Raw genomic sequence first — 23,683 nt, 5'->3', positions numbered from 1 at the left:
TGTAAGGGCCCTTTTTTTAATCCGTAAGGTAACTCGTAACAGCTACCGGGTGTGTATTAGATAAGTTTTACGGGCCCACGTAATAGCCTGCAAATTACGTGAAGTAAGGTAAATTACATTTAAGTGACAACCTCTGACTCAGGAGACATCCATAATCATAAATTCTTTTCCCGTGAGATTCGAACCTGTTACCCAGAAAATAGTTATCCCCTCTTTAATCAACTTAGTCAACCCTTGCGGGCCTAAGAGCGCATTTGATAACCACTAAACGAGACAAAAAGAACGGGACGAGACTGATTTAAACGATTAAGACTGTTTGTTTGATGTTTTTAGTATATGGACCTAGGCCTGTCAATGGATCGGATTTGGATCGGATCGGCCTAAATCCATATCCATATCCATTTATTTTTTCGGATTCAGATTCGGATCGGATCGGCTCCGGATTTTTTATAGGCCGATCCATATCTGGATCCGTTCGGGTCACGGATTTCGGATCGGATATCCGCTCTATTTATGTATATTTTATTTAACTTAAATTATTACAATATTTATCTTAAATTGACAATTCTGAAAAATATTAATAAACAAGTAGAATGCAACGAAGTCCAAAGATAAATTACGAACTACAATTCGCTTTTTGAAACATACTATTGGGTTGTACAGTATTTTAATTTTAACAATGAAAAAAATTGACATTGAGAAATAAAAGTGTTATATGAATTGAGATTTGGGTTATGCGGCTATAAAAGGTAAAAGAATTAGGGTTATAGAAATGGACTGAACTATAAACACCGAACCAAACGAAATATAAATAATGGAACTTGACTCGAGGATAAAAATGTTTAAAATTAAAATTATTAAAAATTATTTTTAGTGTATATGTATATATATATAAACCGGATCGGGTTATTAATGGATCGGATCGGCCTATATCCATATCCGCTCCATTTATAATCGGATTTTTCTTATCGGATCGGATCTCAGATCGGATTTTTAATAGGCCGATCCATATCCGCTAAAATGACCTCGGATCGGGTCGGATCGGATTTTCGCTCCATTGACAGGCCTATATGGACCAACCAAATTCCCTTTGGACGAGTGACGACTGAAATAAAAAATTTGGTTAAACCGTTCATGAAAACAAGGTGTCCTTATTTACTAATATACTATTCTTTTGTATTTTTTTTATTTAATATTAATACAAACAGATTTCATTTTATTTTTTTATAGTTAGTTATCTTGTGAGTAATAGTTTAACTTTTTTGATTGACTAATATATTTTTTAATAATGGTAAATCCTCTTGCAACAAAACTACACCAATTAAAATGAGCTAAATTTATAAAATTCAAAGTTTAACATGCGGACATGAGCACTCCCTAAAAAAGCCATCATGAATAATTGATATGAACTATGTAGAAATTTAATAAAAGTAAATGTTAATTATTATTTTCTCAGCTGCTTTTTCCTAGGAACTAAGTTTAGATTTCATCTCTATTTGGAGAATTTTTGAAATTTTTTACTCGTTTTCCTTTCAAATACAACATTATAAAAAGATTGCATTCACTCTTCTCTTCTAATTTTCTTTTTGTTTCTCATTTCATCTACGAAAACTAAAAAATTCTTATTTTGTCTTGTGCTCTTGAACATTTTTCTCCCTTGACTGGAAATTTAATAAAACCCTCGAATATTAATTCTGAAATGCAGTTCCAAATTCGTTATGTAGATGGCGACTCCGTTTCAGTCACATTTGCTGAATGCACGGATGATTTTGATGATATCTCGTGCAACATTTGTTCTGAAAAAGGCAAATAGTGAAGCATTAAAAATCTTGGTGATTAGAAAAAAAACCTGAATTACCATACGTGTTTTCTTGCACGGTGGTGTGTGCTTATATCTGGACTTGTATGAAAAAAACAAGAGCAGCTGTGGTTGAAGGCTCGGAACACGAACCTCTCAACTTTACAGTTGCTGATCATTGTCGTGCTCGTCTTGATCTACCCTTACCTGCCTCTTACTTTGGTAATTGCATACTCCCTTTTGTGTCCATGGAGAAGAGGGAAATTTTAGCTGAAGTAGGTCTGTTTGTTGCAGCTGAAGTGATTGGAAAGAGCTTTACGCGAAGCTCAACAGAAAGGAAGGACTCTTGAACAATGCAGAAACCTTGCTCACAACCGATTTTGCAGAAATAGTGAGGGGGTGGTGTTTAGGTGTTACTGGTTCGCGAAAAATGGATTATTACTCTGGAAATATAATATATTCATTTTTACATATTGTACATATTAGATAAATAGTTTTATTTAGCAATGCTGAGCTGTCAGGTTAGTTACAAAGTTAGGTAGATAGCTTTGTATATAAGTGAGTTTCATTTCATTTTTGTAAGTAACAAACAGATTTATCTTCTTCTGATTTTAATGGAATTACTTTTTCCAACTTGATCTCTCTTTCATCTTTCTTGATTGTTTCTCATAGTTCTTCGTAAAATCATCAATGATGATGATTTTATCATGGTATCAGAGCTTCAGTGTGTAATTTATGTGTTTGATTGAAGTTCGTGTTTGATTGAAGTTCGGAACAAAAGTTCTGTATTTTTTTTTATTTTTCATCTGAATCTTCTTGATCTTCATCGAAATGGTGAGAAATGGTGAAGAATCGTCTCAATCGCAATCTCAGTTTCAGCCACAATCTCAATTGGTTAATTCTGCGATCAACTACAATGATCCGTATTTTCTATCTCAAGGAGATAACTCTAATTCTCAATTAGGTCAGATTGTTTTCAATGAAAGCAATTATGTGAACTGGAGCAGAAGCGTGAAATTAGCACTCGGAGCAAAGAACAAGATTGGTTTTATTGATGGAACTTTATCTAGACCTGCTGATGATTCTATTGATTTACAAAAGTGGATCAGGAATGACTATATGGTCACATGTTGGATTTTGTACTCGATTGAGAACAATATTGCAGAAAGCTTCATTTTTACACCTTCCGCAAGATATCTATGGCTTGAAATCAAGGAAAGGTATGGTCATTCTAATACGCCTCAATTGTATGAACTTCATAAGAAATTGATATATCTAGAACAACATGATGAATCTATTGCTGAATATTATGGAAAACTTAAGAAAATTTGGGATCAGTTACAGATCTTAGAAGCTTTTCCTGATTGTTCTTGTGGCGCAATGACAAAATGTACTTGCAATATGTTGAACAAGTTTGTTGAGGCTGATCAGCTTTAAAAATTGATTCAGTTTATTGTAGGATTAAACAAATCATATGATCAGGTTAAAATCAGTTTGTTAAGTATGGATCCTCTTCCAACTGTAAACAAAGCTTATCATATGTTGAATTAAATTGAGAGACAGAATAACCTGAATCTTCAGATTAATCCTATCAACATGAGTGCTTTATCTATTCAGTCGAATTCTGGTGGTAATTCTGGTTATAAATTTTCTCATACTGCTAATGTGAAGAAGGATTATAAGAAAGCAAAATTGGAGAAATTTTGTGATTACTGTAAGCAAAGGGGACATGTTAAGGATCAGTGTTTTAAACTCATTGGATATCCTGAGTGGTTTAAAGGAAAAGGAGTTCAATCTGGACCTCATTCTGCTCAGAGGTTTGCTGGAAATGTTAATGATACTTCATCTGGAATTCTTGGATCTTCTCCTTTAGATACTGATTCTTATTCAGTTGATGTGTCTCAATCCTCCTCTATTGGTAATGATGTCAATAATATGGATCCACAACTCATGTCTGCTCTTTATAAGGAGTTTCTTAAGATGATGCAGGGTGGACAACAGATTACTGGAGCTAATCCTTCTGGAGCAACTTCTTCTGGATCTGCTGCAATCAATTTTGCAGGTACCTTATCAGCTTATAGTATTTTATCATTACATCATAAGTCTAGTGGTCAAATATGGATTATAGATACAGGTGTTAGTGATCACATGGCCATTCACTTGTCTATGTTTCTCGAGATTCAAACATTAGATACACCTTTTCAGATAGTTTTGCCTGATGCTTCTCTTAAATCTGTTCATATTATTGGATCTATACAATTAACTCCTGAAATTCTTTTAAAAGGAGTGTTCTATGTACCAGATTTTAATCACAATTTACTATCAGTTGGTAAATTGCTTCTTGATCATCATTTGTCTGCAAATTTGGAAGCAACTTCTTGTTGTTTCCAGGACCTTACAACTAAGGTTGTCAAAGTTGTTGGATTGAAGGAAGTCAATTTATATAAACTCATTTAGCAGCCTTCCTCAACTTCTTCACTCCCTTCTTGTATTCCTCTTACAAATGATTTTCAAGCAAATATCCATGTACCTTCTTTACAAACAATTCATGCTAGACTTGGTCATATTTCTATGACTAAGTTACAACATTTACCTTTTGTATCTCAGAAACAAGAATGTAATAATTTTCATTGTGAAGCTTGTGTTATGGCTAAACATCACATGTTACCTTATCCTATGTCTACATCACTAGCTTCTGCATGTTTTGATTTAATACATATAGATCTGTGGGGTCCTTATCAGACTCCAACTATAACTGGTTGTGTCTATTTTCTGACTATCCTAGATGATTGCTCTAGGACTACTTGGACACATCTTGTTCATAACAAAACTCAAGTTCCTCATGTCATTTCTGCATTCTTATCTTATGTCACTACTCAATTCAATAAAGATGTTAAAGTCATAAGAAGTGATAATGGTATAGAGATTGTTCAACAGTTCTGTTCTGATTTGTTCTTATTAAAAGGGATAGTTCATCAAAGAACTATTCCTGGTAATCCTCAACAAAATGGCCGAGTGGAACGCAAACATAGACACTTATTAGATACCGCCAGGGCTTTAAGAATTCATGCTGGGTTGCCTGTTAAATTTTGGGGAGAATGTTTACTTACAGCAACTCATATTATCAATCTTATGCCTTCTTCTGTTTTAAACTGGAAATCTCCTTATTCCATTTTAATGAATCAATCTCCTGATTATGATATCTTGAGGGTTGTAGGCTGTTTGTGTTATGCAGCTAAGAAAACTAATGACAAATTAGCACCAAGGGCTACAAAATGTATTTTTCTAGGTTATCCATATGCTCAAAAGGGATACAAATTATATGACTTAGAAAATAATACCATTATTCTTAGTAGAGATGTGGTGTTTCAAGAGGATGTATTTCCTTTTAAAGATTCATGTCCTTCTTCTAGTTCTCCGTCTCTGCCCCTAGTTCAATTAGGGTGTGATGCTGATGATTGTATTATTGTTCCTCCCAACCTAGATACTTCTATCTCTAATGAGTCTTCCACTTTTTTGGTTCCACACAATACTGTTACTTCAGAGATTCCAAGTTCAGATTCAAGTTCTTCTCCTAGTCCTGTTCTAATAAGATCTTATAGGACTATTCAGATTCCTTCTAAATACAAAGATTTTCAGCTAGCAAACCTTGCTACTTCTCAGGCTTTCAATGTTATAGTTGATTCATCTGATTCTTTATATGATAATCATCATTTAGCTTCTTTGGCTAATGTTTTGTCTGTTCATGAACCAAACTCATATTCTCAAGCTAAACTAGATCCAAAATGGGTTGAGGCCATGGATAAGGAATTAGCTGCTTTAGAAGCAAATCAAACCTGGGATTTGACTATTTTACCACCTGATAAAAAGGCAATAGGCTGTAAATGGGTTTATAAATCAAAATTTAACCCTGATGGTAGTTTGGAGAGATGTAAGGCCAGATTAGTGGCAAGAGGAGATAAGCAGATTAAAGGAAAAGATTACAAACATACATTCAGTCCTGTGGCAAAGTTTACAACTGTTAGAGTAGTGATTGCTTTAGCAGCTGCACAAAATTGGGAATTACATCAATTAGACATAAATAATGCTTTTCTTCATGGTTATATTGAAGAAGAATTATATATGTTACCTCCTTCTGGCTTGAATGTTCCTCCTGGTTTAGTTTGTAAATTGAAGAGAAGCATTTATGGTCTTAGGCAAGCTGCTAGACACTGGAATGCTGAGCTTTCTGCTCATCTTATTGGACTAGGATTTATACAGTCTAAACAGGATCCTTCTTTGTTCACAAGGAATGATGTTACTGGTGTTTTTACAGCAGTTGTTGCTTATGTTGATGATCTTCTGGTTACTGGTAGTTCTCTTTCCTCTATTCAAGTTGTTAAAGATTCTCTTCATGAGGCTTTTACCATAAAAGATTTAGGCCAGTTGAAATATTTTTTGGGAATAGAAGTTTCTCGAAATTCTTTTGGCATTCTGCTTAATCAGAGGAAATACATTCTTGATTTGTTAAGGGATAATGGTTTGGAGAATTGTAAACCAACTTCTTTTCCTTTACCAAGGAATTTGCATCTCAGTTATTGATGCTCCTCTGTTATCTGATCCTGAGATTTATCGAAGACTTATTGGAAAATTACTTTATTTGAATATGACCAGACCTGATATTTCTTTTGCTGTGCAACATCTCAGTCAATTTCTTCAAACTCCTGCCCAAACTCATCTTAATGCTGCTATGCATGTTTTGCATTATCTCAAGGGCACTATTAATACTGGTTTGTTCTATCCTTCAAACAATGATATGGTTTTAAAGGCTTACTGTGATTCAGATTGGGGTAATTGTGTTTTTTCTGCAAAATCTGTTTCTGGCTATGCTGTTTTTCTTGGCAATTCTTTGATTTCTTGGAAAACAAAGAAACAGAAAACCACATCTAAAAGTTCCTGTGAAGCTGAATATAGGAGCATGAGTTATACTACTAGTGAAATTATTTGGCTTCATGGCTTGTTGGCTGATTTGCACATCGCTATTCCAACTCCTGTTGACCTGTTCTGTGATAACTTAGCTGCTCAATATATTGTTGAAAATCATGTATATCAAGAACGGACTAAACATCTCAGGGTTGATTGTCATTTAATTCGGGATTATGTTGTCAACAATTTCATATATATTTTACATGTTAAATCTGCTTTACAACTTGCTGATCTTATGACAAAAGCTCTGGGGGCCGATCAACATCGTTTTCTCTGTCTCAAGCTTGGCCTGGTTACTCACTCCATTCCCAGTCCAGCTTAAGGGAGGGCCGTGGAAATATAATATATTCATTTTTACATATTGTACATATTAGATAAATAGTTTTATTTAGCAATGCCGAGCTGGCAGGTTAGTTACAAAGTTAGTTAGATAGCTTTGTATATAAGTGAGTTTCATTTCATTTTTGTAAGTAACAAACAGATTTATCTTCTTCTGATTTTAATGGAATTACTTTTTCCAACTTGATCTCTCTTTCATCTTTCTTGATTGTTTCTCATAGTTCTTCGTAAAATCATCAATGATGATGATTTTATCAATTACAGAACTATAGATTTTGATTTGGGCAGGCCTAGAAAAATTTAATTTCATTCAGAGCCGTTTTCTATTTCAAGGTGCAAAGATTCAAAAGTGGACTTGGAACTTGGGTTCATCATGCCTAAGAACGAGGTGGATGTTTCCTCTTTCACTTCTCAGGGATTGCCCGGGGTCTCAACTTGATACTTCCCTGAATTGTATGCTAGCAAGTTACCCGAGACCATATCTGAAACAACATTACTAGCAGTTGCTTGAATGATGGATTAGCAACCTTTTTAAATGATTATTTGAGACACCATCTTTTTGGTTTAAACTACTTTTATGTCTAAACATCAAGAAGATTTCCTTTCATTACTATGCGCGATTCATTACATGCTGTTAGAAATTTGTACTAAAATATCTGCTTGCCTGATTCTTTACATTGTTATTTTGCACATTAATGATTCAAAAATTGATGACGAATACAGACTACAGTGTTTAAGATTCGACAGTTGCCTAATCCCAGTTCTTCACTGCAACAGAATGGCTTCATAAATCATACCTTCCCAGAAAAATGACTTGATAAACTTAATGTTTCGTTTATATTCATTTGCCTGCAGTAATGAATTATTGGCACACATAACGATTAGGAAATTAAGAACAATAACTCAGCCAATTTATGAAGTTCTGGGATCTAATTTTAGGAGGTTAAAAGCAAATTATAGATTATTTATGGATTACTAAGAAATGAGTTAATATTTCTAGGCGGAGAGAACTAAATTACTGTCCCTCTATCCTTTCTAAATGCTGGAAAAATTTGTCACTATGATTTCTCCTGGTTCTCGCTCAAGAGAGTAGCAACATTGTGCCAGGCGCTGGCCTTAATTTTCATAGTCTTTCGGTTAGTAAGTAGAAATAACTGTACATGGCACGCTAAATTGAAAGAGCAGCTGTTGCCAAGGCAATGCCTAGGGTGCATTTGATATCTGGTATTCTGGTTGAGGGGTTTATTTGCTTGAACTCAGTATGCATTCTTATTAACCAAGTAACGGGTACCTTGCTAGATCCCAGAATTCAATTTCATTCTTAGGTTCACTCTCGTCATTCCCATACGCTTCATTCTCATTCTGTCAAGTGGCGTCAACAATTTAAACACACAGAATGACAATTTGATTGTTCACGAGATATCTTTATCACTCAACACTTCACAAAAAACTAACTTTAGCACTTCACTTCATTGTTTGATAATTTCTGAAATATCTCTGAGTTACAGCGTACAAACAAATTATAGAAATTACAAGTGCAGAAGTCCCGGACAGGAGATTGTGTCACTCCCTGCTTAAGATTCTAAACTGGTAAAGTCCAGGGATCCTTGGTAGGGAAATCAGCGAACTATCCTGTACAAATCGCAAACAAGACGAGCTGGTACGAGCTAAATGAAGCTCACAGAAGGGCAACACAATCCATTTCACTTGCATTTTATTGTTGAAAATGAAAATTGGATCATTCACCTCTTGTAAGAAAGGGAAGCAAAAACCATTAGGCCAAAAATCAATATTGATTTGTTTTAGCTGGATATTTACTGTACATTATTTGGACTGGTAGAGAGTTAGCAAAGAAAAAACTACAACAGCCAACAACTTGATGTCATGATAATCATCTTTATTTGCCGTTTTCTAAAATCTTGGTTTAAGGACTGATCTAAATTATCGGGGCCAAGCATTGGATAATTTCTTGGATGCTCAGTAGGCCCTAACACTTTTTTACGTGTTATAACTTGAAACTATAATACAAGAAGTGCAGTTTCGGTTCAATGTTCCTCATTTACCCGTTGCTTCCGAATTTCAAAAATAAAGGAAAATAAGTATAAGATAAGTTAAGTATTTTTTTTCTCTCATAAGTGTACTTCCCAATTTTTGAAAAAAACGAAAACAAGTTATAATGAATGAAAATTTGACACACTTTCGCTCATAAACTTTCACTTCAAAAATATAATGAAAATATTTTATTTTCTAATCACTTGCTTCATCCCCTTTTAAAAACTCACAAGCCTTTAGTCTTTCAAATGCAACAATATATAGAGTATTTAGCCAAAAAAAACAATATAAAGAGAGATGTTAGGGCAAGCTGATTTTCCAATAATTCAGGTATAAATATGTTTTTGGAAAAGAGTTTGAAGGTGCAAACTACATTTAACTCGTAAATAGATTATATTTGTTCTTATCTTTGTTTCCCTTGGGTCTCTTATTTCACTCGTGAAAAGTTAAAAATTTTCATTTTATCTAAGACAATGCCTGCGAGTTTTTAAAAGAGAAAGAAATAATTGATAAATAGTTAAAGTCCTTTCATCTCATGGAATAAAATTTTTGGGTGAAAATGTGTCAAAATATACATTTATCATCTCTTGTTTTCGTTCATTTGAAGAACTTAAGAGCACGAAAAAAAGTAAAAGTATTCTATTTATCCTCCACTTAACTTTATTTTTAAAACTCAGGAGGAAGAGGGCAAATAAAATGATATAGACACGGAGTACACATGATAGGAGGGATTGTACATGATTTAAATATCGTCAATAATTTAGGATCTCGTTCACACTCAATAGTCAATATAAACAAAAATGGTTGACAGGAATGATTGATCTTGTTATTTCAATGGTATATAACAGTCCACGTTATAATCAATTATAATCCTGATATATTAATGATACAGATGAGAATGAACAATGTGAGGGGCGCTCAACCACAGAATTTATTAGTAATAACTTTAGCAAAAGAATTTATATCTTTTCAAAGCAAAAAGATAAATAAAAGTAGGTACATCCAAAGGCCTAAAACGATTGTAGGTCCAAAGAAAATAAAGTTGGATTGTACACCGTAGATGAGAATGAAAACAACAATGAAAGTCTTGGTATAAAGAACACACCAACAAATTATTTGGTAAAAACTAGCGTTTTTACTCCTACATTTTGTTTCATCGAAAGAAATGGTGACCGTGTTAGAGAAATGCAGAGTCTCTCCACCACCAGGCACCACTGCTGGAGAGATATCTCTCCCACTCACTTTCCTCGACTTCACATGGCTTCCTTTTCCTCCTATTAGTCGTGTCATCTTTTTCGACATTTCTTGCTCTACGGATCACTTTACTCGCAACATTATTCCCGATCTCAAAACTTCCTTGTCTTCTGTTCTTCAACATTTTTCTCCCTTGGCAGGAAATTTTATAAAACCTGCGAATAGTAATTCGGAGATAGAGTTTCAAATTCGGTACGTCGACAGCGACTCCGTTTCAGTCACATTTGCAGAATGCAACGATGATTTTAATCATATCTCTGGAAGCCAAGTTCGGGATGCTGATATATTAAAACCACTTGCTCCTCAACTTCCACGAGTTACTCGTCTTAAGTTGTCTGGAGAAGAATGTTCTGCGTATCCAGTTTTAGCTATTCAAGTTACGATATTTCCAAATAATGGTGTTTGTTTTGGAATCACAAGCTCACATGTTGTTGCGGATGGGAGTGCTATGTTTAATTTTGTTGAGGCCTGGGCTTCCCTTGCTAGACAAGTTATCTCGAAAGCTGATGCTGCAGATTGTGATTTCCAGAGGCCTTATTATGATCGGAGTTCACTGAAAAACCCTCTCGGTCTAACTACTATGTTTAAAAGCCATTATGGAGATGCAAATATCTTCGAACAAATGGAGAAAAGCATTCTGGAACACTCAGCAGGTGACATTAAAGCTCGTGCGACATTTGTTCTGAACAAGGCCAATATTGAAGCATTAAAAAAATTGGTGATTCAGAAAAAACCTGGAGTACCACACGTGTCTTCTTTCACGGTGGCGTGTGCTTATATCTGGACTTGTATGGCAAAAACAAGAGCAGCTTTTGGTCAAGGCTTGGAACAAGAACCTCTCAACTTTGCAATTACTTATAATTGTCGCGCTCGTCTTGATCCTCCCTTGCCTGCCTCTTACTTTGGTAATTGCATAATGGCTTTCGTGTCGGGGGAGAGAAGAGATAATTTAGCTGGAGAAGAAGGTTTTGTTAATGCTGCTGAAGTGATTGGAAAAAGACTTAACACGAAACTCAACAATAAGGAAGGAATCTTGCATAATGCAGAAGCCTTTCTTAAAACTGAGTTCGAAGGAGTAAAGAGAGGGGAATGGTTTATAGGCATTGCTGGTTCACCAAATTTGGATTATTACAATACTGTAGATTTTGGTTGGGGCAAGCCTAGGAAATTTGAATTTGTTTCTGAACCGCTTTCTATTTCAAGGGCCAAAGGTTCAAAAGTGGATCTGGAACTTGGGATCATCATGCCTAAGAATGAGGTGGATGTTTTTTCTTCTATATTTGCTCAGGGATTGCCCGGGGTACTCTCAACTTGACACTTCCCTGAATTGTATGCTTGCAAGTTACCCGAGACGATATCTGAAACAACATTACTAGCAGTGGCTTAAATGATGGATTATTAGCAACCTGTTTAAATGGTTATTTGAGGTAACTTGTTTGTGGTTTAGATTACGTTTATGTCCAAACATCAAGAAGATTTCTGTTCATCACTGTACTAGGTGAGCAATAGCTCCCCCCCTTGTGGGTTTTTTAAGTATTTTAAGATGAGATAGATGCAAGTCCAACTTTGTTCAAGTGTTTGTTTTTAGTGCTCAGGGTAGCATGATGTTAGACATTTCTAGTCAAATTTCTGCTTGCCTGATATTTTACATTGTTTCTTTTTGCATATTAGTAATTAAATGATCGAAGTTTGGACAAATGTTTAACATTATCAAAGATGAATAAAATGTTCAAATTCAAAAATTGTCTAATTCCAGTTGAGAAATGGGTAAAATTCTGAGTTTACATCATTTGTCGTACAGTTCAAAGTTCTTAGCACGGTCTGCAACTAACAAATCTTTCACTTCTCAAAGTAACGGTGTAGAGCTAGGACGTTGGTTAACTCGTTTCTGACATATGATTATCAGGGACCTGACCCCATCAAAGGTCGATAAACAATAGCTCTAAAGCTAAATTCAACAATAGAAAGTAAGTTCATCAGAATTCATCCTAAAGCAGTAATGTGAGGCCTTCTAGGCAGACAATTGGATCTGGATTGAAAATGTCTCCTAGTTGAACGAATGATAATGGATGAACTCTTTAATTAAGTAGATATTCTTGTGTCTTGTCCTCTTGAAACATTATTAAGAGCCCGGGAGTTTATAGCATTCTTGGAAGTTGGAGGCCTGCTATTGACTTCTATGAAAAATAAAATAAAATTTGCAGATGAATTAAATATTGTTCCCATTTAAGTTGTTACTATGCCGTATTGTGCTTTGGACATTAATTCTGAGTGCAACTAATGCGATATTTATTATATTTTTAGAGTTTATTTTCAATCCATATTATTTGTCCCTAACTTTCAGGAAAATTACTCGGATTTTCATGAAAGTTATAATGGTATACTCGTAATTTGGGGTACTTTCGGTCCTTCATGTGTATTGGCCCTTCATGATTATCATCGTATTATTTGTAAAGTGTGGACCGACCAACACATTTACAACGACTTACATACATTTCGTGCGATTATACATATTTTGGGACTTTGCGCAGGCTAATTGAATAGTGTTTAGACACTAAACCATCCTAATCGAGACTAGAAAGCGAGCGTTGATCACCTTTTAACATTTGTCAAGGTTAATTATGGGGTTAAAGTTGCCAACATGCCCTAATCAGGGCTAATCAGCCCTAAACGGAGCTAAATTCCATGTACGAGCTGATAATTAGGTTTAATATAGCCTAATTTAAAGCTAAAGTACGCTAATTGACCTTAATTGAGGTTAATCAACCCTAAACGGGACTAGGTTAAAAATCTGAAAAGTTTCAATTTTTTACCCAATTTTTTTTGTAAAAAGTCACGAAAAATCCATCCTGGAACGTTTTGGACCGACCAAGACATCCACCCGTGGGAGTCCTAGTCGGCCAGAACCCTTCAATGTGGAGGAGTCGGCCATTTGTCTTGGTCAGCCTGAAGATCAATTCCCTGGGGCCCTGGTCGGCCGAGATAGTCCTGTCGTGGGACACCTCGACTTTTTTTTTTTGAGTGTATTCTAGTCGGCCGGGAGCTTCATTCCCACGGGGTTCTAGTCGGCCTAGACCCTCCATGTGGGGAGGTCGGCCCCTCCGTGTCCTGGTCAGCCTGAATACTAGGTTCTTGAGGTCATGGTCGGTAAGGACATCTATGTCCTAAGGCTCCTGGTCGGCCTCAACCCGTGAAAACGGGGAGGTCGGTCGGGAGTGTCTTGATCGACCAGGGGACTTCGTCTTGGAGCCCTTGGTTGGCCTAAACATATTGTCCTGATCTTTACGAAACCCCTTTTCGTGGAGGTTCTAGCTTTGACAAAACCTATTTTCGTGGAGGTTCTAGTCTTGACAAAACATCTTTCTGTGGTGGTTCTAGTCTTGACGAAACCTCTTTCCATGGAGGTTCTGGTCTTCATTGGGAGTATCCATGTTTGTTCCTGACATCTTTGGACTTCCTTTCGAGACATCCTAGTCAGCTCCCACTCCTCAAGAAGGAAGTTCGGCTCTATTTAGTATGCCAGGAGCTTTCTTTCGTGAAGTCGCTGGTCTTCGAGGGTAGGGTTTCGTGGAAGTTCTCGGACTTTGACCTTTTCATGATTCAATCGTGGCTATAGTCGACCATAATCAGTAGTTTAAGAGTTAAATTTTACTCTTTTCATAATCTTTTCACTAATCATTATGATAAACGTAATTAGCCTTATATTAAGACAAATACCCTGGCTTTAGCTTTTCTTGGAGGACTGATACGATATCTAATTTCCGTGCTCGATGGTTTTTTGCTGTTTTATGGGTCTATTCTCGAGTGCTACCTGTAAACACGAACCAACCAGTGTTGTGACCTGCTGTGGCAGGTGCCCCTTTTTCTATAAAAGAATATGAGAAATGTTCATTTTCTTTCACTTTCATTTCTCAACTTCTCTCAAATTTTATTTACTTCAAGATCTCTCAATCTCTCAAGTTTCATCCTTCCAAGATGTCTGAGAACCACTTCAACAAACCTTCTATCTTTGCTCATGAGGCAATGGACAAGCGTGCTACGATACAGTTGATGAAAGGTATAGCTCTAGTCTTTTCCTTTTCTCTTAACCGTTGTTCGAACAGCTTGAATAGTATAATAGATGAGCTAGTTGATGAGTACCCTAGTATTGTTAGTCTTGATGCCTATCAACACAAGAGTATGATTATTCGAGAGGACGTTGACAAGATCAGGTCGAGCTACTGCTTCCCCGAGTGGATCAGAGTTTGTAAAGCTAAGTCTAATGAGAGGACTTGCAACTGGAGTCGTACGAGGCTATATGTATTTAAGGCGGCTCTGGAGGTTGGGTTGAGGTTTTCTTTACACCCCTTCATACCTCGACTACTTGCTGAGTTGAAGGTTCACCCCTTCCAGTTTTATCCCAGTGCATGGGCCTTCATCAGTATGTTTATCATGAGATGCCACGACCTTAGAATCCCTTTAAGTGTTACGATGTTCAGAAGCTTATTCATGTTAAAAAAATTCTCTTCTTCTAGACCTGGCTGGGTTCAAATCCAACATAGGCCTCGGGTTCAGCACATTGTGAACACCTACTCCTTTCTGAACTCAATTCACCAATGAAGCCATAAATTCGTGGTCTTGGAGTGGGAAGAAGATGACCGGGGAGAGTACTTCAGACGTGACTTCATTTGTCCTATTAATAGTGGTCATTATATTTTAGATCTCAACACTGAAGAGCTTTATGCTCGTGACCTCCTTATTTAAGATAACAGCCAAACTTCTTACTGGCGATTTGTCACAGAGACGAAAATCGTAAAGGCCGACATTAGTAGCCTCTCTAAAGAAGGTATTTATTTTCATTCTACCATTGACTTGGTCAATTTTATTCTTATACCAATTCTTTCTTTATTTTGTTTCAGTTGCAGGAGCTTTGGATGCACAAAATGACAATGACGACTTGGTTACCGGGAGGATGGCAAGGAAAGCTGACGAGCAAGCGAACCACATTCCCAAAATCCCCGCATTCCTTGAACCATTAGGTTTCGGGAAGAAAAGAGCCAAGGGATCATATGGAAGCTCCAAGATCCCCTTTGAGACGTCATGGGGTATCTACACCCGGAACTCGGTGTTTAGGAACCTATCTCTTGCCTTGGATTGGTCTAAGTGTTACATTACTTCTCCAAATCTCCTCCATGTCTACTCCGGTGAGAAACTTCTTGAAGCAGAGATGATTGGGGCTCAAGCCTTGTACCACGTACTCTTAACTTTACTGAAACTTTGTTCGAGAGCACTCTAGTCGGCCGGGAGGCCGTTATTTTGGGAGGTCGGCCCCCTTAAGTCGGCCAGGAACCCCTTTCGAGTGAGGCTTGATCGGCTTAAGACCTTCATTTTAGGAGGTCGGCTCCCTTAGATCGGTCGGGGCTTCCTGTCATGGGTCGCCTTGGTCGGCCTGCATATTTTATGGAGTTAATTTTGTAACATATCCTTTCTTTTCTTTCCTGTTAGGTCAATGCCTACTTCATTGCATCCTCTACCCAGAGTATCAAGATGCATAGCAATTATGCAGCCTTGCAAGCCTCGACGGAGAAGCTGAAGGTGTCGTCTAAGGACTGAGAGTACAGGGCTCACAAGGTGGAGGAAAAAACTACTCACTTCGAGAAGAAGCACGTCAAGGTGGTCAAGAGGAAAAAAATGAAATAGAGGAAGCTTGTAGATCAGTACCATGACGTTGAGGAGTTCCTCCAACTGATGGACTCTCATGATGACCAGATGCGTCCTTTAACTTATCAATTAGGTGGAACAGGGGTGTCAAGGATGTCCACAGCCTGTATCCGGGTGTAGTTAATCTGAACCTTTTTTTTTGTCCTGATGCGGTTTCTACGATCGCCCCCTTTGGTCAAGCATCCGGCTGCGCACCCGAGGTCGCTCGTCAGCACTCCGGGTCTAGCTCGAGCCATAGGGACTCTGGCTCTAAGGGCAAAGCTTCTTCAGCAAGCCCCAACTCCAAGGGAACTCCTTATGGAAAGACCGAAAACCAATGTCAGGGAGCAGTGACTCTTCTTCAACATCTAGCTCAGATGAGGAGGATGAAGATGAGGAGCATGAGGTTACTCAGAGGGGAGGCAATGAGGAGGAGGACTCCTTAGACGAGTGATTATGATGGCCTTGCATGGCTATAGACGTCCATACTTGTCTTTTTTTTGACATTTGGTCCTTCGGGACTTGCAATCATTAGATGCTCGTACTTAAATAAATTGGTAGACAATATGATAGAAATGAACTTGCATAAATAGATAATATCTTTGGAAAGTGGGTTCAACCCTTACATATAATATTTCCATCGACCTTATTTCTTTATCTACTGCTAAGTACTAAGAACATGTTATGAATGTCATAAACATGATAAGCCTTCAGGTTTGAAGCATGCCAAGTGCGAAGCACTTCATCACCGTTCAGGGTCTCTAAATTGTAGGATCTTTGTCTTAATGTCTTCTTGAGCTTATAAGGTCCTTCCCAGAGGGGCTAGCTTTCCTCTCTCTCCAACTCATGATGCTTCATTCTCAAGACCAAGTCTCCTTGCTAAAAGAACATTTCTTTAATCCTTCTATTATAATAGAGGGACACTCTCCGTTGATACTCTGCATTGCGGGAATTGGCTTCATTCCTAACCTCGTTAATGAGATCAAGAGCGAGCCTCATGCCTTCTTCGTTGGTCTCCGGTTCATAAACTTCGACCCTAGAAGATCCATGGGTGATCTCTACGGGTAACACTGCTTCAGCTCCGTAAGCCAGCATGAATGGGGTAGCTTCAGTTGTCACTTTGCAGGTGGTACGATATGCCCATAGTATAGGCAGGAGCTTATCCACCCAAGTGTTCCTCGAGCGCTCGACCCTCTTCTTAAGTCTATCAAGGATAATCCGATTAGCGACTTCCGCCTGCCCATTTTCCTGTGGATGGGAAACCGAGGTGAAGCGGAGCTCTATACTATTATCATTACAATACTCCTTGAACTCTGCATTATCAAATTGTCGCCCATTATTCGTAACAAGGATGTGTGGGATTCCAAACCTACATATCACATTCTCCCAAAAAAATTGAGAAATCTGTTGGGTAGTTATCTTGGCTAGTGGCTTAGTCTCAATTTACTTCGTGAAGTAGTCCGTAGCTACCATGATGAACTTCCTATGTCCTAATGCTATAGGAAACAGACCAAGTATATCCATTCCTCACATCGCAAAAGGGATGGGTGTATTGATAAATGTAAGCCTCTCTGGGGGCTATCGTACTATAGGAGCATGCATCTGGTATATGTCACATTTCTTCACATAATCGAGTTATCTTGTGAGAGAGGGCCCTTCCCCCTAGGTGCTGACCACAAATCCCTTCAAGGCTTTAAGGGCTTTCTTAAGCGCCTCCTCTGTTTCAAGAGGTCACAAGCACTTCAAGTATTAAATAATAAAAGATCTTTGATCTTCAAGATTAAAGAATATCTCAAAGCCTTCATCGACAACTTGCGTGCCTCCTGGGTATCATCAGGGAGCCATCCTGTCTCAAGGTGACTCTTAATTGGATCAATCCAACAACTCGCCACACTGATTGGTGCTATCAAGTTTATGACATACTTCTCAGATAGTTCTCGAGGCAAACTTAGATAGGGCATCAACCGAGGTATTATTCTCTATCGAAATATGTTATGCGTACCATTCATCAAACTGAATCAGTATTCGTTTCACGACTCTCATGTACTTGGCCACTGTGTCATATTTGGCCTCAAAATCTCAAATAACTTGTGCAACAACAAGCCTTGAGTCTCCACATATTTTAATATCATTAGCCCTCATGGCTCTAGCCAAGCCTATGCCGGCTATCAAAGCTTCAAATTTTGATTCATTATTCGTGGTTGAGAAGTCCAACTTCAAAGCATATTCGACCATGAACCCAATACTCCTTTAGAGTCAAATCTTCACCTTTTTCTTTCTCTTCTCCTTTCGGGGATACTATCTCTTGCCCCCGACTTCTTGGTCGCTAATGGTGTATACGACCACGAAGTCTGTTAGTGCCTGAGCCTCGATGGTTGTCCGAGACTTGTACTTGATGTCAAATTCTCCTAACTTAATTTCCTACTTGATGAGCCTTCCACTGGCTTTTGGGATGTGAAGTATGTTCCTCAAAGATTGGTCCATCAGGACTTCGATATCGTGGGCCTAAAGTATGGTCATAACTTTCTCGAGGATAATATCAAGATAAGTGCAAACTTCTCAGTGACGGAGTAGTTCAGATTAGCTCCGTAGACCACCTTGCTCATATAGTAGATAGGCTTTTTAAAATCCCGTTCTTCCTTTACTAGGAAGACACTCACTGTTTGCTCAGAAACTGCGAGGTACAAGTAAAGGATGTCCTATGGACTTGGTTTAGCCAACAACAGGGCTTCAGTCATGTATTTCTTTAACTGTTAAAAGGCCTATTGGCTCTCGGCTGTCCACTCAAAAATTTTCACCTTCTTTAGGATTTTGAGAAAGTGTAGACATTTGTCTCCTGACTTGGAGATGAACCTCCCCAAAGTCGCAATTCTTCCAATCAGCTTTTGAAAATCCGATATGGAGTGTGGTGGCTCCATATCTAGGATGACTTTGATCTTGTCGGGGTTGGCCTTGTTTCCTCTTTTTAAGACCACCGTGACCCAAAAAATTTCCATACCCCACGCCGAAGGCCCACTTGGCAGGATTTAGCATCATCTTGTGGTGAGTCAGCACTTCGAATGCCCTTCTTAGGAAGTCAATATGGCCGGCCATGGCTAGGATTTTGACTAACATGTCATCAACATAGACCTCCATGGTCTTTACAAATAGATGGGTGAATATCTTATTCACTTATCTTTGGTAAGTGGCTCCTGCATTCTTATGTTCAAAAGCCATAACAAGATAGCCAAATACACCAAAGTCGGTTATGAACGATACCCTGTGAGTGTCGTTTTTATGCATTTTAACTTGATTATAACCGCTAAAGTCATCCATGAAATTCAGCATCTCGTGTCCAATAGTGGCATCGGTCAGGTTTTCAATCCTTGGTAGGGGGTAGCAATTCTTAGGACATGCATCATTTAGATCAGTGAAATCGATGCACATCCTCCACTTCCCATTAGCTTTCTTGACCATCACGAGGTTAACCAACAACTCGGGGAATTGCACTTCCTCAATAAATCTAGCTTCCAGGAGCTTCTCGACCTCCTATTAATGGCTTTCAGTCTATTAGGGCATAAGATATTTTCTTCTGCTTGACATTATTTCAAGTTGGATCGACATTAAACTTTTGAGTTATAAGGTCAGGGTCAATCTCATGCATGTTAGCTATTGTCCAAGAAAGTACATTATTGTTCTCCTGTAAGGACTTAGCTAGTCAGTCGGCCCTTCAGGGGCTTGGCCAAAGATGCTCTAATGTATGTGATCTTTTCCGGGTCTAAAGGGTATAAGGGGATCGGGACCAAGTCCTCAACTGGCTTCCCCGAAGTTCTTCATTCTCTCGAACATCCATGTCTTCTATGGGGAGGACCTTCCCCCAGTTATGTCGGCCCTAAATGCTGCGACATAGCAATTTTGGGTAATTTTTTATCTCTTCTTTTCTCTCTAACACTGTTTCTAGTTGGGAACTTGAGCACCATGTGGTAGGTTGAAGGCACGATCTTGAATGCATCAATTCATGTCCTTCCAAGGATAACGTTATAAGTAGAGGTTGTCTTCACAACCTGAAAGTTTAACATCTTTGTGGTCTCTCTTGGCTCTTATCCAATAGTCATGGGAATTTATATTGATCCTTTGACTTGGCACTCCATTCTATTAAACACGTAGATAGGTGCGTCAGAATGGGTAAGTTGGGAGTCATCGTACCCCATCCTCAGAAATATGTTATGGAACATAATATCCACGGAGGCTCCATTCTCGACTAGGGCTCTCTTGACAGGAAAATTCTCAATTATCGATGTGATAACCAGAGGATGATCCTGAGGAAATTTCAAACCTTCAAGGTCAAGGTCGCCGAATTCAAATGTCATTTCAGTTTTAGCAAGCTTGGGTGCATCTCTAACTATACTAATTACCTCTCTTGCATAGGCCATTCGAGAGTTCCTTGTTACCTCATCAGTTGTTGGCCCTCCTATAATCATGTTGATTACTGGCCCTCAAGGTTGTGGGTTACGGTCTCGTTCGTTGCCTCTTCGATCATTGTCCCTTCGATCATTATTTTTTTCTGGCCTCCAGCCTCTTCACCCTTGATGAAACACCCGAACTTTCCTCTTCAGATTAGATACTCGATCTCATCCTTGAGTTGTCTACAATCGTCGGTGTCGTGACCAACATCTATATGAAACATACAGTATTGACCCTCGTCTCTTTTCTTGGGGTCTCCCCTTAACTGTTTTGCCATTTAAACCCTTTATCCTTCTTAATTTCCAAAAGGATTTGGCTCGCATACTCAGTGAATCTTGGCAGTTGATTCTTCTTAGAAGTGGAGTCAGAGTTCTTTCCAATTGGAGGATATTTATTCTTTGCATCGTACTCTTGATCTGTCTTCCGCTTCTTGTTGCCCGTGGGTTCATTGTTTATCACTGCCTTCTTCATGCTTTCCTCCACCTTGATGTACTTTTCGGTCCTATCCTGGAGCTGCTGGCATGCTTTCAGAGGGGCGTTTGGATAGGGACATCTTGAAAAATTCATCCCTGATCCATTGCTGTAAGGCTATCATAGATACTTTATCATCAAGAATCGGGACCTTCAGGGCCTCATTTGTGAACCATTTCAGGTAGTCTCTAAGGAACTCCTTTGCTCCTTGTACATACCCATGAGGGAAGTCGAGCTCTTCTCGTGCACTCTGCCATTAATAAATTGCTTGATGAAGGCCTGACTCAGATCTCTAGGGCTGAGCATTCGGTCGGTTCGGTCAGAAACCGAACCGAACCGAATTAACCGAAAACCGAACTGATAATTTTTTCCTAACCGAACCGAACCAAACTTATGCACAAACCGAACCGAAAACCGAACCGAATTATTTCGGTTAATTCGGTTCGGTTTCTGAAAATTGAAATATTTGAAATTTTCTCAAAATGATTTAAAATGAAAACAGAAAATAATTTGAAATGTTAAAAGAATACATATTATATTATATTATATATGTAAAAAATTGAAGATACATACATTCACCAATTGAAGATACATACCGTATGTTTTTTTATTTATATATACTATATTGTATTATATATATAAAAATAAAATATATTTCAAAAAATATATATTTAAATTTCGGTTATTTCGGTTAAACCGAATTAATTTTTAGATTAACCGAACCAATATTATTTCGGTTAAAACCGAAAAACCGAATTAACCGAAATTTTTGAAAAAATTCAAACCGAACCGAACCGAAATTATACGGTTCGGTTCGGTTTTTCGGTTTCGGTTCGGTTTTGCTCACCCCTACAGATCTCTGAAGGATTCAATCGAATTAGGGGTAGATGGTTATATCATCTTTCAGCCATACCCGACAGGGTTTGAGGGAAGGCCCGATATTTGATAGCGTCGTTCACGGGCTGTATCAATAGTGCATTAGAGAATGTCCTGACATGATTCGCCGGGTCATTAGTGGTGGGCATCTTAAATTTCTTAAGATATGGGCATTCATAATCTTTTCAGTGAATGGAGAGTTTGTATTATCAGGATCTCTTAGGGGCATCAAGTCATTCAGATCAGCCTTTGGGGTCGCAAGCCTTTGCCTTGGTGTTGGACCTTCTAGGTCTATGACAGGAGAAAATCCCTTGGTCTCATTATCTGTTGAGGTTTCGGTGTCTGGTGCATCTCCGTATCACGCCTCAACCTTTGGATCTCGGCTTCATGAACACTAATCCTCTCTTGTATATCTTTAAAAATTGTCCCTTGAGTGCTCTGGGGATGATGATACCCTCTATGTTGGGGCTCCTTGCCAGCATGCCTCCTCCTTAGAGCAGTCTCCTCCTCTGACGAATCGGAATCTCAAGCAGAGTAAGGTCCAGAGTATTCTCGATCTTCAGGGATGGGGCAAAGCCACGAATGTATTGGAGCATCCGTATTTGTCCCTCTCCTTGATTTGGGAGGCCATTTCCCCCAATCTCAGGGTATAGAGGCATTCCGTATGGTGGGTTGGTAGTTCCCAGAATCACGACCGTTGAGAACTCATACCCGACGGGGTGAGAATTTACCGACGCATGTTGCTGATGAAGCGGAGGATTCGTCCCTTGGAGAGTTGGGGGATTCATCCATAGAGGTGGATCTTGGATTGAGGGATTCGTCCCTCGACTCTGGGCGTCAGTTGTTGTTGCAGGGACTCCTCCATCGAGTGTGGCGTAAGTTGAGTGCTCTGGGATCTCAATAGAGGATGAGGGTGTCCTTGTAGGGATTGGATCTCTAGTTCCACTATTACTTTTGCTCCGTGTGCTTACCATGATTGTTATTTTCTTCCCACAGACGTCGCCAAATGGTGTGTAATAAAAAATAGGTTTTCGTTAGTATTTAATGCTATGATTTGTGAGTTTCGAGGTTTAATGGTTGTTCTCGCGTCGTGGATTGCCTATCCTTGCGAGATGCCTACGTATCTCTGTGTTGTAAAGAATCAAGCCTAAAACGTAGTTCTAGGTTGAGGGGTATAACCATTTATACAGAGGATGAGTCTAGGATTAGACTAGGATTGGGAGACTTGGTGGACAAGTCTCCAACTTAAATGAAAATTATGACTCATGTAAGGCAGTAGATTCTAGATCCTTCCTTGTAGGAGTTAGTGTCCATGTTGGACGTCAGCTCTCTAGTCTTTTAGCCGTATTGGGCCTCATCTACGAACAACTTTTGTTTGCGGACCTTGAGGACCTGAGCCATTTTCGGTCCGTGACAAGCCTTGACCAGCCTATGTTTGTATTGGGTTTTGGACATGTATTATAAGTGTAATGCGATATTTATTATATTTTTTAAGTTTATTTTCAACCCATTTTAGGTACTTTGTTTAAATAATATAACTGAAACTCAACACATCTATTAAAGTAATGAGTCTTATTAATTTAAAATATATTAAGTATCCAAGATTTCCATTTGGTTAGATTTTCATTTCCTTGCATTAATTTATGTATGTAATTCTATTTTCGTACTAAAATTTATACATTTGGTTATATTTTCATTTTTCTTGCATTAATTTTATAGTTTATTTTTGAAACTTGAATTTTTATGAAGTTGGTTAAAATTCTAGTAGTAACTTTTCAAAATTAGTAACAATATACATAAATCGTT

The 23,683-nt window shown here is 38.2% G+C and overlaps 3 protein-coding genes across 3 annotated transcripts; 2 read left to right on the top strand and 1 right to left on the bottom strand.

Annotated features, from left to right (window-relative positions):
* Positions 1-2,629: 2,629 nt before the first annotated feature.
* LOC141714107 (uncharacterized) lies at positions 2,630-3,235 on the top strand. Its single transcript, XM_074517647.1, has one exon. It carries the CDS (start codon positions 2,630-2,632, stop codon positions 3,233-3,235), a length of 606 nt encoding a protein of 201 aa, XP_074373748.1.
* A 7,084-nt stretch (positions 3,236-10,319) lies between these two features.
* Positions 10,320-11,723, top strand: LOC141714095 (malonyl-coenzyme A:anthocyanin 3-O-glucoside-6''-O-malonyltransferase-like). The gene has a single exon (XM_074517637.1). It carries the CDS (start codon positions 10,320-10,322, stop codon positions 11,721-11,723), a length of 1,404 nt encoding a protein of 467 aa, XP_074373738.1.
* A 5,243-nt stretch (positions 11,724-16,966) lies between these two features.
* On the bottom strand, positions 16,967-17,611 carry LOC141714090 (uncharacterized). The gene is made up of 2 exons (XM_074517632.1): positions 17,535-17,611; positions 16,967-17,456 (listed from the first exon to the last, which is right to left on the bottom strand). Exons 1-2 carry the CDS (start codon positions 17,609-17,611, stop codon positions 16,967-16,969), a joined length of 567 nt encoding a protein of 188 aa, XP_074373733.1.
* Between the last annotated feature and the right edge of the window lie 6,072 nt (positions 17,612-23,683).

This window comes from Apium graveolens, chromosome 1, assembly GCF_009905375.1.
Source record: "Apium graveolens cultivar Ventura chromosome 1, ASM990537v1, whole genome shotgun sequence".
Classification (NCBI taxonomy): Eukaryota; Viridiplantae; Streptophyta; class Magnoliopsida; order Apiales; family Apiaceae; genus Apium; species Apium graveolens.
Note: the sequence above shows the minus strand (reverse complement) of the source record. Positions and strands in the feature narration are given on the sequence as shown.